The sequence below is a fragment of the Lissotriton helveticus genome, chromosome 5_1, assembly GCF_964261635.1.
Source record: "Lissotriton helveticus chromosome 5_1, aLisHel1.1, whole genome shotgun sequence".
NCBI classification, from domain to species: domain Eukaryota; kingdom Metazoa; phylum Chordata; class Amphibia; order Caudata; family Salamandridae; genus Lissotriton; species Lissotriton helveticus.
The window spans coordinates 844,282,825-844,298,249 of record NC_136065.1 but is presented as its reverse complement, the minus strand read 5'-3'; the positions used below and the strand labels follow the sequence as shown (position 1 = coordinate 844,298,249).

Genomic DNA, 15,425 nt, shown 5'->3' with positions numbered 1-15,425 from the left:
CTTTGAAGTTTTGGGTCAGTGCCTGCTGACACCCTCAACACCTCAACGAATAAGAGGCCAGCTCAGATAGGTTTAAATCACCAGTCATGAATGTCAGCTTTGACATCAATCTATATCACTTGTTCAAAGAAATTCATTTGTTGCTTCTGAACTATTTCATAGGAGGGAATTATAATTGTTATAGGTTGCTTTTCCAAGTAGGGTCAATTCTGTTGTTTTTAAACAGTGGCCCTAATAACATCAGTGGTAGAGCAGATTGATCAGATGATGAAGATGATGGTGGTGCCCGGCAGAGGAGCCTGAGGTTAGGTATGCGCACAGATAATTCTGCTGATCAGGACCACTGAGTTAAGATTAGACCACAGATTTTAGTAGGCTGTAAATAAATGAAACTTTAACATGGGTAGAGCTGTAGTGACTTCATTCGTTCTAGGTTATTTATTTACTAAGGCTTTCTGTACTGTCCAGGCTTGTTTGCAATGGGCTGCCACATTTGTCTATGTATTGTAATGTGTAACTACTCTGCCACTGGGGGCAGTGGATGGCAACATGCTGGCAGTAGGTGAAGCTGGCAGTATGAGAGTGTTGTGCCCGTGGAGGCAGCGGGTGGCGTGGGCCTCCCCTAAAACAGTGTGGGTGTGGCACTAATTTATTTTGTATATTTTTACATATTAAGCACTGATATGGCACATTACTGATCCTTACATAGCCCTACTGGCCCTTAAGTGGTGTCAGACATGTGACTGGTTTTCCCCTGTACCTGCACCTTTGGATGTGAGGACCCCCTCTGTTCAGCAGGTAGGGTGGGCTGCCAATGTAGATGTGGAGGCTGTATGCAGTGGTGAGTGACAAGAAAAATAAATTATGGAAACAGGTGATAGGTGAAGAGAAAGGTTAAGCTAGGAAAAGCTCAGCGACTAGAAGTAAGAAAGGGAATGTAGGGTGGAATGTCAGCTTTGAGTTACATATTCTTTCTTGGTTTCTCGGACTGTACTGAAGCGCTATGCGAAGAAACAGCCCCAACATCAAATAATACATAATTTGAAAATACTAGCTCTCGTTTTCAGACATAACAAGCGATAAAACCAAAAAGCAAAAAAAAAACCCTGTGTCATTCGAGGGAGAAGCATTCTCCTGCCACAACATGATTTGAATCCAGGCAGAAGTTCTGAGGTCCCCCAGCCTTGGTCCTGGGGCGTCAATGAGGGAGGGGGAACACCGTGATAAACTGTGGTAGCCAAGGGGCTGTGGTTTGGGGCGAGAGATGAGGAAAGTTATAGGAACCACAGGAGGCAGGGTAGAGTGCAGGAGCAGATGTCTGCTCTTCTACAAGACAAATACTGGAGTTTCAAAATATTACAGGTATCTCCTGGGAAATGATCAATATGTTGTGATGGTGACACCTCCACCTACCCTTTGCCTCACCTCTGATGCTCAAGGAGAGCACCTCTGTGGTCCGTGGCCTGCTCCTGATTTAGAATTTACTTTCGAAAGCAAGTGCTGTGTGTATAATGCTTTTATACTGTCCCCCAAAGTATCTGCGGTACTCCATTCGCACAATCCAGCCTCGCCTCTCAGGGTGGACATGCTGTCTGCTGCTGAGAGGGACCAGTCAAGGGCCTCGTCTCATCCGCCACCCCACCGACCTACTGCGGTGAGGCTGCCGGCTTTTCTTGCGCCTTGCCAGTCACCTTTTGGGTGCTGGGCACCGGAACCCAAGACGAGGTCAGCACAGGGGCACTCTTCTTGGCCTGGCTGAGGTGGCTGAGGGCTGTGTAGAGGCTTCCTCCAACCCCACCATGTTCCTCGGCGTAGTACATCTCCATGGCCGCTGGGGTGCAGTGCTTATGCTAAGCAAGAGAAGAGGTACAAAACAGTCAGTGTGAAGTTCAAGTTTGGGTTGATCGCTAATAAACATGCCATTTAAAAAAAATGTGTTCATAAAATTGATTTTAATTAGCAAACAAAGTACATTGAAATGCCACAGTGTAGAAGAGATAAAATACAGAACAGATCTAATTAAAATGTAACAAATTAACATTTAAATTGAAACATATACCTTGCACATATTTATATTTATTTTTATTAAAAAAGGGGGAGTGGTACAAATATTCTAAATTTAAAATTGAAAAACTGGAGAAAAAAAACATTCGAAAGTTAGAGCAGAAGATCGTCATTGGTCATGTGCCACTCCATTGTCTTCAAAGGGGTTCTTTACATTCCAATGTTTTAATACAGATAAAACCAACATAGTCATAACAGCAAATTATGCTATTCCCAATAGCGTTACAGTTTTACAGCCCCCCATAATGAGGATAAAAACCTTTCTTTCCATATTAGCCAATCTTGTGAAGTCCTTCAGCCACATTATGACTTGTTCATGTGTCAGATATGCACTGCCACCTTTTGTTCAGACCATACCAGAACAATGCTTTCTCAGGCCAGAAAACGGCCTTGGCCCGTAAGTGTCATGTGTCCTAGCTGGGAAAAACAACAAATGCCTCTTTGGAGCTTTTGTCTCTTCTAATCAATTCAAATTCTCTCAAAGTTGGACTCCCGGATCAACCGTGGAATACACCACGGACCATGCAGCACAGAAGAAGAGCAAATGCCTAGCCTTCTGGTCATCACTTAAAACAAAAGAGAGAATGAAACCTCCCTACAGGGCCCCATTTTGTGCATTCCTTCTGTTCCCTGCTTATATAGACTCTGGGTAATCTCCTGCTTTTCCCTGGTGATTTTCACTACTACTTCACACCCATGCCCAATCCCAAATCGCTTTGGATTACTTTATTTTTTGTCTTGACTTCTGCATAAAAGAGGAATTTACTCCAATGTGGCCGCCCGTTTTCATATTGAGGACTCTTCTGCTCAAGCTTCCTCAATTGGAAATACTACTTTGAGCCTCATACGGTAATGGCTTCAACTTGGTAATTGGTATCATTGTCCATAATACTGTCAACAGCAAATCTTACAACAATTTACCCCCAAAATAATTGTATTGTTCATTTTTTCTTTGTCAATGTTTGTTCAAAATCAAGTGAACACAATTACTGTTTACATTTTAATATAAGCATTTCTGATTATATGTGAGAAGACACACCTATAACTCTTTAAAAAGGCTGCCTTTCTGGGCACATTTAAACATCCTACGTATTCATATATTACATTTTCATTGTCTGAATTCTGTGGGACCAGATAAGCAACCCAATAATAGATGATTGAATCTCCACTTCCAAGCTGAAATCAATACCTAGTGGCCTTCAGCCTCCCACCACAGTCTCATTTTATGACCTGTTGTTCCTACGCCGCACCACAGTGCCATATCATGATCATCCTTGGTTGTTCTTATAGGGTCCATAATCACATAAAGCAAGCCATGCAAGTGCTAAATGAAGACAAACTCATTGCCTCTCTTTGGGGCTGACCCCTGTTTTAAGTAGAGGAAAATCTAGAGCAAGGATATTTCACCACCTTAGGCAGTGGTAAATAGTTGTTTATCACATGTACTTTAAAGGCATGTGCTGCTTTTGACGGTAAATGTAGCTGCATCTGTTCACATATTTAAAGTAAACTAAAGAACATAACACAATAAAATACAAAAGACACCACAACAACAATGTAAAGCAACAAATCAGGAACGCAACGCACAATCCCAGAAACACAATATCATATTGCAGTAATACTTCACAAAAATGCTGCAGCACAAAAAACAACATAATCTATCACCACCACAACAAAATGCCACACAATAAATGCAAACAAATATTCTTGTCACTCATTGCCACCTCCAGAGTCCGGCTTCCATAATACTGTGATAAAATGTGTTTCGAGCAAGCACTACCTTAGCTTACCACCAAAGACGACATAAAATAGTCAGCCAGAAATGTTTAGTGATGCAGCCCCTTATCTCAAAGTTTGACCCCTTAATCCTAAACCCCTCTAAAAATCCCGTTCAAACCTTATCTCACAATGTCTCCTCTCCAGGCTGATACTGTGAACTTGTGTCCAAAATACCCCACCATGATCATAATGCAACCTCTTAGTTATCTTGTATATGATGTGTGATCAACATTGAAACCTTTATTGAACATTGTAAGTAAAGCTCCTTGATAATGAAGAATAGGAAGCGACTCCGAAGAGTGGTCTGTGGCGACTACCTTGGTCCAGAGGTTTTCATAGGGTTAGTGGAGTGAAGAGGCAATGATGCAAACCTTGCACAGTACATAATGGCATAATCAGCTCTATATTGCTACTATGGCAAAACCTCCATGCATTAGGATATCATTGCAAATCATATACTTTTTAATTCTGTCCACTTGAAGGAATCAAGTGGTGATGGCAGAAGTTCATGCTCTTGCTTGGATACCTCGGGAACTTCGACAAAACTGCTTTTGATTTTTGCTACATATGAATTGAAAATGTGGCATTTTTTTAAGCTCCCTCACAAAGGATCCTTCCTCTGATCAACTCTGGTAAATCGTTCATAAGAGTTAACCGACAGGAGACCTGGAGCAGGTTACAGTAGGAAGAACTGAAACAAAAAAGGTGATGGGTGGAAATGTTTGGAAAAGTCTAGCCACAGACAATTCCCTGCACTGGTTTTCAGTCCATCATTTTTGCCCGCTGCCCCACTTTAGACTTCTGGAAACCATATGCAAACCAATCTTGGTATTGCTCCAACAGGACCAGGCCAGATCAAATTTCCAGCTCAGGTCCCCTCTGAACAAAAGCTCAAACAGTCATAAAACTGAAACAATGAAAAGCACTCCAAAGAAGGACCCCACAGTGAGAGTTAAAAACGATGACAGAGAAAGCACAATGTCTGAAGAAAAGGATATTAGATGCACTAAGAATCATGATACGACATACAGGATGGACGAAGTCCTTGGCCCAGAGGACGAACACTCAAAGGAGCACCACAAACATGGAGTGCTGATACTGCAGAAAGTTTGACAGTGGGTGAGAATGATGAAGGGCTAAAAGTTCAAGCCAGTCTGGAACCAGCTTTTGGATAAATCTTGCCACTGATTCTGAAACACCTCAGAGCTTTATTCCACACACGATGGCACATATTCTTGCAGGTTTACATCTTAGAGGTAGTTGAAGTGAAGAATTACTTATGATGTGAGATATATTTGTTTTGTGCAAGATTTGCTTCTTACTGGGAATTGTTGGAAAAATTACATAGTTTGTTGGTTAAAATGAATGGGGTGGGGCTAGAATAGAGGAGGAAACCAGGAGTAAGAAGCCAGATTGATGTAATGGCTAAAGGAAGCAGGTGGGGGTGATTCTGAGATTACATTTATGTGTTAATGGTTTAAATGACAACCCTAAGAAGGGGAGAGTATTAGGTGTGTACAAAAAGGCAAGAAACAATACATTTCAATATTTTCATAAGAAATATAGGTTGTGTCTTGTATGTAATTTCCTGATGGCAGTCACCTGTCAGTCAAACATGTGAACAGACATGTAATAAAATTGGTAAGTCAATCTCTGCCTTTGAAAAATTGAGAATCTGTGGAGAAATCAAAGAGGGCAACTCAAAAATGACCTATGACACCTCTGTGTGGGGGGTGTATGATGGGAAGGGGATGGGGTGGAGGGGAATGATCAAACATAGTGTGCATGCTCCTCTGCCTCTGTCCAAGGAATTATTGGAAGAAAACAGGTTTCTAATACAAGGGCAATTTTAGTAAAAGCAGTGCAGCCTTACTATACAATCGCTTGACAATAACCAAACCTTTGACCTCTCTAAGTTGTCCTAGGCTTTCTGTGTTCTAGTACAGATAAACTCCAGGAAAATGTTTCTTGCCTGTGTCAGTCTCTTGTATAGAATAACCTAGGGCACAGGTCAGAATAAATGGGCTCTTATAGGAAAACGTAATTCTGGAAAGAAGTACCAGGCAGGACTCATCCTGGCCACATTTGCTCTCTTCCCTGGCTTTGGAATCTTTCTTAGACCAGGTCAAACATAATCACATATTAATCAATTTCAGGGCCCCCGGAAGGTTAGGAGAAGTAAAAGGAAGTCAGCAGACTAGGGTTTGCTCTTTGCTTATGGGATAGCTTTTTCTTGGAATATCCTAGGGTTTCAAGACCAAGGCAGATGAGCATGATCACAGAATTTGGAGGACAGTGTGAAATGGAAATTATGTGGCAGACGTCAATCCTTTTGATTGTAAAGGTGGAAAGGTCACAAATTTAGTCTGCATTCTAAAAGAAGAATAAAGATCTTTCAAACACCTAGGAATACAGAATACAAGGCTTCAGGACAAGTTCCTAATGTTCAATGTAAAAGTCTTCAAAGTGTGAAATGATGAGGGAAATTACCACAGTACTATCTAAAGTAAAAACTACCAAAATGTGTGTATACCTTACAAAATGTGACTTTTGAATGCTATTTCCATCTCTAAGAAGGAAGATGGAGATACACGAGAAAACTACCTTGGGGTCAGGCCAACCTTGTATCACACAGATGGTTCTGCACAGTTAGGTCTATGTGGAAGGGTATGGTTTAAAAAACACATCTTGAGGTTCAGTAAGTAGTTTGAATTGCCAGTTGCCAATCTGTGGATGTGGTTGCCCTGGCCTAGGTAAGACATTGCTATTTCAAGAAAGAGGCAGATAGTGGAAGATTTTTTTCAAACTCTGACATTTGGTTCACAAAGGTCTGTCTCAACTAATTTCCCTTACACCTCAATAGCAATAGAAGGTCACAAGGATGAATGAATAGGTGGTAGTGCCACTGCACAATTCTAAGTTCTCTTTCTAAACTGACCTTATTGAAAGGGTTTGTCAGATGGAATGATGAACTATGCGAGCATTTTATAGCTAATATCTCTGATAGGGAAATCTGGATTAACAGAAAGGAATTTTAGAAACATCAGCAGTTTCAAAATGCATTCAAAACATACACATTGTTTTTAGTCCCCATTATAGTTTTACTTCCTGGGATAAACATATGAACCTAAAACTATTTCAATATTATTTGGTGCACTGCTTACTCTAATTTAAGATACACTACATAAATGAAAAGACATTTGGTCAGATGGAGAAGTGGCGATGGTGGGAAGTTCTTCTGGGCCCCAGAGAAGTGAATTCTAACCAATATTGTGGTTGGAGCAGTTAAAATATATCCAAAGAATTAGCAACTGCAGATCTTGATCAACTCAGATACACTGAACCCCTGTTTATATTTGCCTTTGTGCTTTATTAGACATAGGGTCTGATTACAAGTTTGGCAGATGGGATACTCCATCACAGACGTGACGGATATCCCGTCTTCCGTATTCCAAGTTCCATAGGATATAATGGAATTGTAATTTGGTGGAAGGGATATCCGTCACGTTTGTGATGGAGAAACCCTGTCCACAAAAGTCGTAATCAGGCCCATAGATATTAAATTGAGGAATAGACGTATCAGGCATGGAAAGTTTAATGAATAGCATTGATACAATTGTAAACTTTGAAAAAATGGTCTACTTGAACATGAATACCCTATAAATATGAGAAAACCTCTGGCTCACATATGTCCTGTTACCACTTTTAAGTTGGAATGAATCAAGCTCCTCTGAGGATTGGAATTTGAAAAGGAGATCCACACTGAGGCATAAGGGTGAAAGAAGCTACAAGCCTGCAGTGTGTTTTTTTACTCTAACTTCCTGAATAGAAGAGTTTAAATGAATTCTTATAGGCCAAGACACCTGGCAGAAAGAGACTGTTCTGAGTTTTTCTGTGAATGTCCTTAAAAAAATATTGTTATTCCTCTCTTTCAAGCAACACATTGATTTGGCTGGTATGCCTAGATATGTTTTGCTGAAGTGTCTGGAGTGTGGCTACTGCAAGCATTTACAGGTTTTCTATCAGTTTGGTGCTCCTGTAGTTGCTCTTAAAAAAGCAGCGCATTTCAGCAATTTCAGAAAGTGGTCTTGTCCAATTTAGCAAAATCAAATATGTTGTTCTGTTGCACATTCTAAGTTGTTGCGAGCCTCCCGTCAGCTGATAGGTGGTCAAAGCTCATAAACTTGCCTTTTCAATTTTACTCACGAATTTTCCACAATTATGCCATTTCTCTTCTGCCTGCCTTAGAAAAGAAGACATCAGGAATCACTGCACAGGCAGGCCTAGTCCAGACCCCATCCAAGCAGGCCAGCAGCAGCTAAGGTAAGTGAATGCAGAGCTGCCAACAATTGAAAGTGTAGACATTTTGCTCTTATGTGAACTGACAACTTGCCATTGCCAAGTTGTCAACTTACAGGAGAATGACATTTCTATACACTGTGTTCAATGCTTGACATTTCATATCTTATACATCATGCCTGCAGCAGAGTGTTCATAATGGAGAAATGCAATCCATGTGTACTTCCCCATTCTCAGTCATTTAACAGGTAGTAGGGCCAGTTATGCCCTGGCTCTTATTACAATGGCTGTGAGGTTGAATTGGTTCAAAGCCACAATAAAGAGGCAGCCAATGTACCTCTTCCACAGTATCTGAGTAACCACAGGTCACAATAGCCAGCCTTAAATTATCCTTGGTGGACAATGTTGCCCGTGATAAGGGTCCCCTTCCTGCACACATGATTCTGTTTGTGATGTTTCTACCTCATACTAATGTCCCTGAAGCGCCCATATTCTCCACCCTATCAATCCTACTTTTCAGGATGGCTAACTTTTAGCTTCTGTATCTAATAACTTGAATAGGTGTAATGCTTTTTTGAATGAATGCTCAGCACTATTGCTTGTACATCATTTCACCACCACTACACGATAGACACAAATCAGCAACCAGATTAAAAATAATATTTAAATGGGGTCTTCTTCTGTACAAGCTCAATTACTTATTCAATTAGTCTTTTCTTAAAAAACATCAAACGCTAAAGAGAACCCTAATTTAAAAAGGCTCGCCCGAGTACAGTGCTTTTCATTGTTCATGTGTAACAGAAGACAAGAGGTTTTATAAAGGGAGATCTGTCCGTTCAGTTTTGTGCAGTACCTAGATTGCAGCTAAATGCAGTTCCAAACGGTTTAAAAATAGGAAGCATTAACAAATAGGTTCTAATATATTAAATACAGCAGAGAGTTCTGTGGGTATCCTGGTGCACTGTAAGGGCAATGTTTATTATGCTGTAAAAGTTAATTTATTTCAATATTTAATGAGCACTGTGTGTTACACACCATTTTTTCTTAAACTTTTCTTAGGGGAGGACCCAACAACCCCCTCGCAGTGGTCTGGATCTTACGCTGCGCTCCGCATGGGGACAGGTCTGTCTTTTTTGGGTTCTCTATAAGAATGTCTGTGGGTATGACTGGGTGTCTTCGTGCATTGTAATGTCATCATTTACTATGCTTTAAAAGTTAATACCTCTAAATATATCATGAAAAATGTGTTGTAGAATGCACAATTGTGCTATTTTGTGTATCTGTTTTGAGGGGCGAACCCCCCCTCAAACTTTCCTTGAAGTGGTCAGGCTCGCTCTGTGCTTTCGCTCTCTTCGCACCATATGGGGGCTGGTCTGACCAATTTGCCAGGGCTGCTTTGGGTTCTCAACCCAGCCCTGCCTCCACCAAAAAGTAAAATGCTAACATGTCAGATAAGCACATATATTTTGACACTTGGGCCTTCAAACTAGGTGTAGTGATAACAATTATGGATGGGCATACACGCGTAATCTGGTCTCTAACTGCAGATAATGAATGACTCTTCCTAATATTTCTTTGTCTGGTCTGTAGGGTCAAGCTGTCTATTGCTTTGGAAAACTACCACAGACAATGAAATAATATACTTTCTAATTCTGCCCACACTAAGGTTTTTATTGATGGGAGATAAACTTCACTGTCCTTAGTCGGGACCCAGTTGACATTGGGGAGTTTTGCTTCTCTGTCTTTTTGCAAGCAATTTCTTAAAAGATGGCATTTCACATCTGGAGCTGTACCCCAGAGACCCATCAGTAGGGACTAGATGTGTATTCCCAATGCTAAACCTATTCCATGGCCTGTACGTATTTTCGTCCAGTTATTTTCACTTTTTTTAGCAATCGTGTAGAAGCAAGCATTGTCAAACCCAATTGCTTGGCACTCACATTAGAAAGCAAGACCTATTGGCATATCAAATTCTTGATTATTTTTTTTAAAGGCATAGCTCTGATTAGACAAAATGCATATTTTCATTTTGTAATTTTGTGGTACCTGCATCTGAGTTTCTAAATCTACCTCACTCGTGTAGGGTAAACCTTGACGGTTTGATATTGTTTCTCTTGGAAGTAAAAGCCTTAAAAGATGGCACTTTGGCCTTCACTGATCTTGCAGTAGTACCCAGTTCATGGGGATCCAAACGCAACAGTTGTTTCACATATCCCACTGGTGTTCCTAAATTGCCAAAGCCCTGAGAATTGGCTTGGCAGCAGCCCTTTGTTAACCTGCTTTCTGTCCAAAAATCTGGATTAAACCCAAGCTACCAAGTGTCCAAGACTAGAGCCTAGAATCAGTCTGTAATGCCTGTGGAAAGTGATCTATAAATTGCACTGAATATGGGTCATCTGAGGAGCCTGATTTAAGCCCCTGCAGGCAATCGCACCTCCTCTTTGCTTACTGGAATTCAAGAAGTCTACCTGAAAGCTTCAGCTCAAAGGGTGCGCAACAAGAGGAAGTACTTAGATTACTTATAGCCTTGGGCGTTGCAGCCGACTCTAGGAAGAGGGCCTATGAGTAAGGGAAGAGCTCAATAATGAAAAAGAGGATATTTGTGGGAAGGAAGTGGAGACACCGGAAAATAAATGTTTAATTTGCTTATGCACTCTCCAGAAGTCACAACAGAACTAGAAAAGCCTTACTGCCGGAGAGTTGGTCATTGAAAATGAGAAACTGAGTTCCAAGTCTATAAAATAAAAACATGCTGGCCCCAACTTCCTGTGAAGGTTGTCACCAGCTATGCCACTTGTGACAATATAAATATATGCTTATGGCTATTGTCTTGAAGAAGAGCATTATGAGTCTGTGGTGATAAAAGTTACCAGTGGAATGTACTGAAGCACCCTTATCAATAGCTCCGGCAGAATGTAATCGCTGTGTACAAATTAAAGAGCCATAAAGTGTATATCTAAATAATTATTCTATCTATCTATCTATTTATCTATCTATCTATCTATCTATCTATCTATCTATATATCTATCTATCTATCTATCTATCTATCTATCTATCTATCTATCTATCTATCTATCTATCTATCTATCTATCTATCTATCATATCACTGATACAATCAAAGGTTACAGGGTTGTTATAGATAAGCTGCTTTTTACCCATAGAAAGCCATAGAAACTCAGCAGTTATAGTTATACTCATAATCAGCTGCGGTCCGTGCAGGTAACAGCAGTGGGGTGGAGTAAGGGGGGATTTCGAGGGATGATGCAGAGGGAAAATTAAATAAATAATTAATTTTCCCTCTGCATCGTCCCTCGAAATCCCCCTTGCACAGCCCCACAACCCCACCGCTGTTACCTGCACGCCGGATCATGGTTGCTTATAGTTACATTTATGTTAAGAAACTATGACTCATTGCATTAAGTTACTTACAGGCATGAGTTATCATTTCTTCAGATAAGTATAACTATAAGTATAACTATAACTGCTGAATTTCTATGGTTTTGTATAGGCAACAAAGGCAGGGTAACTATAATGACCCTGCAACCTTTGGTTTTATCAGTGAATTTCAATGTTTGTTTTCCTGCTAGGGCCAAAGTTCACAGAGGATTTGCAGATAGCAAAATACAGCAAAAAAAAATAAAACACAATTTTAGGGTGGGAAGGGTCCCTCAGGAACCCCTCTAGGCATCCTCTCGGGTCCATATACCTATATCCTGCCCCCTTCTATCTGTTTTACCGTGTATTTTCACTGCACCAAGCCAATGTGTGGAAACAAAATGTCAGCTGCAACTTTTCTTTCAACCTGCGGCCAGCCAATCAGGGTCTTCCTTTCACCCCCAGATTTGTGGATAATTTGCAGGTAGATCTGCGAATTATCTGTGTCCCCAGGCATACAAATGTATTTTTCACTTAATATTTCCCAAACTACTGAACAGATTTACACCAAATTACAAAACGCATGATCTGCATACAAAGACCTAGCTACCTGCCAAATTTGGTGTAATTCCATCCAGCAGTTCGAGCCGTAGGATTGTTCAAAGGTCCAATGTGAAGTAACGTAGGAAAAACGTGTTTGAGACCCCCCTTTTTTCTCATTCGGAAACTTTCCAGACTCTATCTGAAGTAGGCAGCTGAAAATGACCTCTTCCTATGGAAACTAGGTTGCAACTAAAACTACTTACCGGAAACCACTAGTAGGGAATATATATTTCTTCACTGAAAAAAAACAAAGGTTACTGAGACGTTTTAGTTAGGTTCACTTTTTAATAACACTAAACTATAGAAATTCGGCAGTTATAGTTATACTTCTTATGTTAAGAAACTATAACTTGAGGCCTAAAGTTACTTAACAGCACAAGTTATGGTTTCTTCAAATAAGTATAACTCTAACTGCTGAATTTATATGGTTTTGTGTGGGTAAAACGTGAACCTAACTATAACTTCCCTGTAACCTTTGGTTTTTTCCGTGAATTTCCATGGTTAATATATACTTACAGTACGTTAATACAACCACTGCCCTGCATGCCCGAAGGGGGTTGATTTCAGGGGATGACCCTCCCCACAAACACCCAAACCCACACTGTGCAAGGCCTTTGGACGTGCGTGGTGGGGTTATGGTTTTTGAGTTTGCAAAGTTTTTTTATCCCATTGTGCTTCAGATCCACTGGTACCCGTGGGATATGCAAAAGGTCTGCGTCCCTAGATATATACAAATTACAAATAGGGCTCTTTGTAGGCCAACAACTACCTTTCTGCCAAATTTGGTGTAATTCAGTTCAGCAGTTTGGGCTGTAGTCATGTTTAAAGATTGCAAAATACCCATAGACATTGCATAGGCAAAAAATGTTTTGGGACACCCCCCTTTTTCTCGGCTCCTACTTCATGAATCACCCCAAGACTTTCCAAACAGCAGGTGAACTAACCTGCATGCTTGTTTTGAAATTTTCATGAAGATTCAATAAATGGCACCAAAGTTATTAGCTAAACAAAATGCTTCATCTATGGGAAAAGTTGGTTATAGCTACCTTCTCCCAAGCAATGTAAAATTCCCACATGCTCTCACTTAATGCTGTCAGTGCTGGGAAGCCCACATATGGGCAGCTGTGTGCTCTTTAAATATTTAATAATCGTAATAACAATAATAATAATAATAATAACACCTACTGGCTATCGCACATTTTTTATAAAGCGTATCACTCTTCCCATTGGGATATTACAGCACTAGCAACGCTCCCTAGCATTTCTTGAGGCATACAGCAGTAGTGGCACCAGCATAATTATGTCCTTAAAAAACATATTTTAAACTTTTACCTGAGCCCAGATGATCTTTGATGAGATGTAGGTCTGTAGGTAGTTTGTTCCACTGTACAGCTGCCTGATATAAAAAATTGAGCAGCCTCCTTCTCTGACTTTCTTTATTGGACTTGTGCTAATGTAAGATTATGGGATCTCAGCTTACATGAAGGCTAATAGAATTATACTCTGCCTTTCAGAATAATAGGGCCATTGTGAAGCAAACTTTGCTCTTTGATACATCACCAGCCAATGTAAAGTCTCCAGACAGGCAGATGCCGAACTGAATCTGACCTTATTGCTGATCAATCTGGCCGCTGCATTCTGAGTAACCTGCAATCGTGAAAACAGATAGGCTGCCATGCCTACATATAATGTGTTCCCATAGTCCAGTATACTTGTTATGAAAGACTCAACTATGTTTTTTCTCAAGTTGTCAGGAATCCACTTAAAAAGTCTCCTTTGCAATTTTAAAATAGCAAAACATTTGACAAAAGTGGCCTTTACCTGCTCTAACATAGATAATGAATTATCTGAAAGGACTCCTAGACTTTTCGCTACCTTCTTGGACTCTGGTGCGATTCCCAGCGGCGTAGGCCACCATGAGGAATCCCAGATCTGATTGGCCCACCCAAAAAGTAGAATCTCTGACTTCTCAGCATTCAGTTTTAGAGGTAAAATGTCATACATCCATTTAGACAATGCTTGGTCATCCAGTTTGCGGTCTTTGATAAACAATTAACCAATTTGTCCTCATATCTTTCTTTATTTCTATAGCTAACAACAACTGTGACTTATCCCCTTAAGCTCAAATTTCAAATCTACATTTATTTCACAATCCTAGCCAGGGGCGAAACATATACATTAAAAAAGTGTTGGACTCCACATTTGACTGTTGTTGGGTATGATGTAAATGGGCCTAGCTGTACTGTCTGAGTTCTGTTTCTTAGGAAAGAGCTAAATCATGAAGAGTTTTAGAGTGAAGTCCACTTTTAATCAGAAGTCTATGTGATACAGTATCAAATGCCACTGACAATTCTATTAGGATCAGGGAAGCAGCTTTGCCCTGATTAACCAATAGTTTGATGTTGTCAAACACAGCTAAGAGTGTGGCCTCTGTACTGTTTTTAGCTCTGAAGCCTGTTTGAGAGGGACATAAGAGATCGTTTCTCTCCAGATAAGTGATCAGTGGTGTGTTGGCCAATTTCTCCAACATTTTAGACATATAGGAAGCTGAGAGATTGGCCGATAGTTAGAAAGAATGGAACAATCCATGCCAGCTTTTTTTGTCAGGAGGAACACCAATGCTTGTTTCCACAAATCCTGATACACTTCTTCGCCTAGTGATAGATTGAATATATGTGCTAGGTAAGGGCATAGTATAGTTGCTAAAAAAGAATAAATAAAATGAACACATGGTTCCAGAGGGGATCCAGATTTTTTTCTCTCTTCCTAATTTCTCAACTTGCTCTTGTGTAATAGTTTCAAATAATTCTAAATGTGAGGTTACATTCTGATGAGTTCCCAGACATTCCCAATTTGGCTTCTCTAATGCTGGTTGTGTCTTAAATGTTGAATAGATTTTAGAAATGTTATAGTTAAATACGTCACTGACTTCCGCACAGTGGACTACAGAGGAGGTAAGCACTTGGGAAAGTACTGTCGGATTGGCAAGTTCTTTCACTATTTAAAAAATGTCTTAGATGAGCTACTATTTCCTTCAATCTTTTTCACATGTTCTTTGTTAGTTTGAGCGCTTTGTGGTATTTAATTAGTTCCTCTTTGTATATTAGTCTGTCCAATGCATTTTTGGTCCAGAGATTTACACTTTCTCTTCATTGTTCTGAGTTCAGGTGAGTACCATATTTCTGAAGGTGGGTCTCTGGTTGGCTTTCTTGGTATTCCATGGAGCACAATGGTCTAAAGAGTTTATAATCGCTATGTTTAAATTATCTACCCGATTGGCAAGTGACCACTCAAGCATAAACT

At 40.2% G+C, this 15,425-nt stretch overlaps 1 protein-coding gene across 1 annotated transcript in view; it reads right to left on the bottom strand.

The window, feature by feature from the left end:
* Positions 1-607: 607 nt before the first annotated feature.
* CALY (calcyon neuron specific vesicular protein) overlaps positions 608-15,425 on the bottom strand; it is a 108,298-nt gene continuing 93,480 nt past the window's right edge. Inside the window, exon 5 of the mRNA XM_078643316.1 lies at positions 608-1,850. Coding sequence (XP_078499442.1) covers positions 1,647-1,850 — 204 coding nt within the window. The 3' untranslated portion in view covers positions 608-1,646. The remainder of the gene's footprint in view (positions 1,851-15,425) is intronic.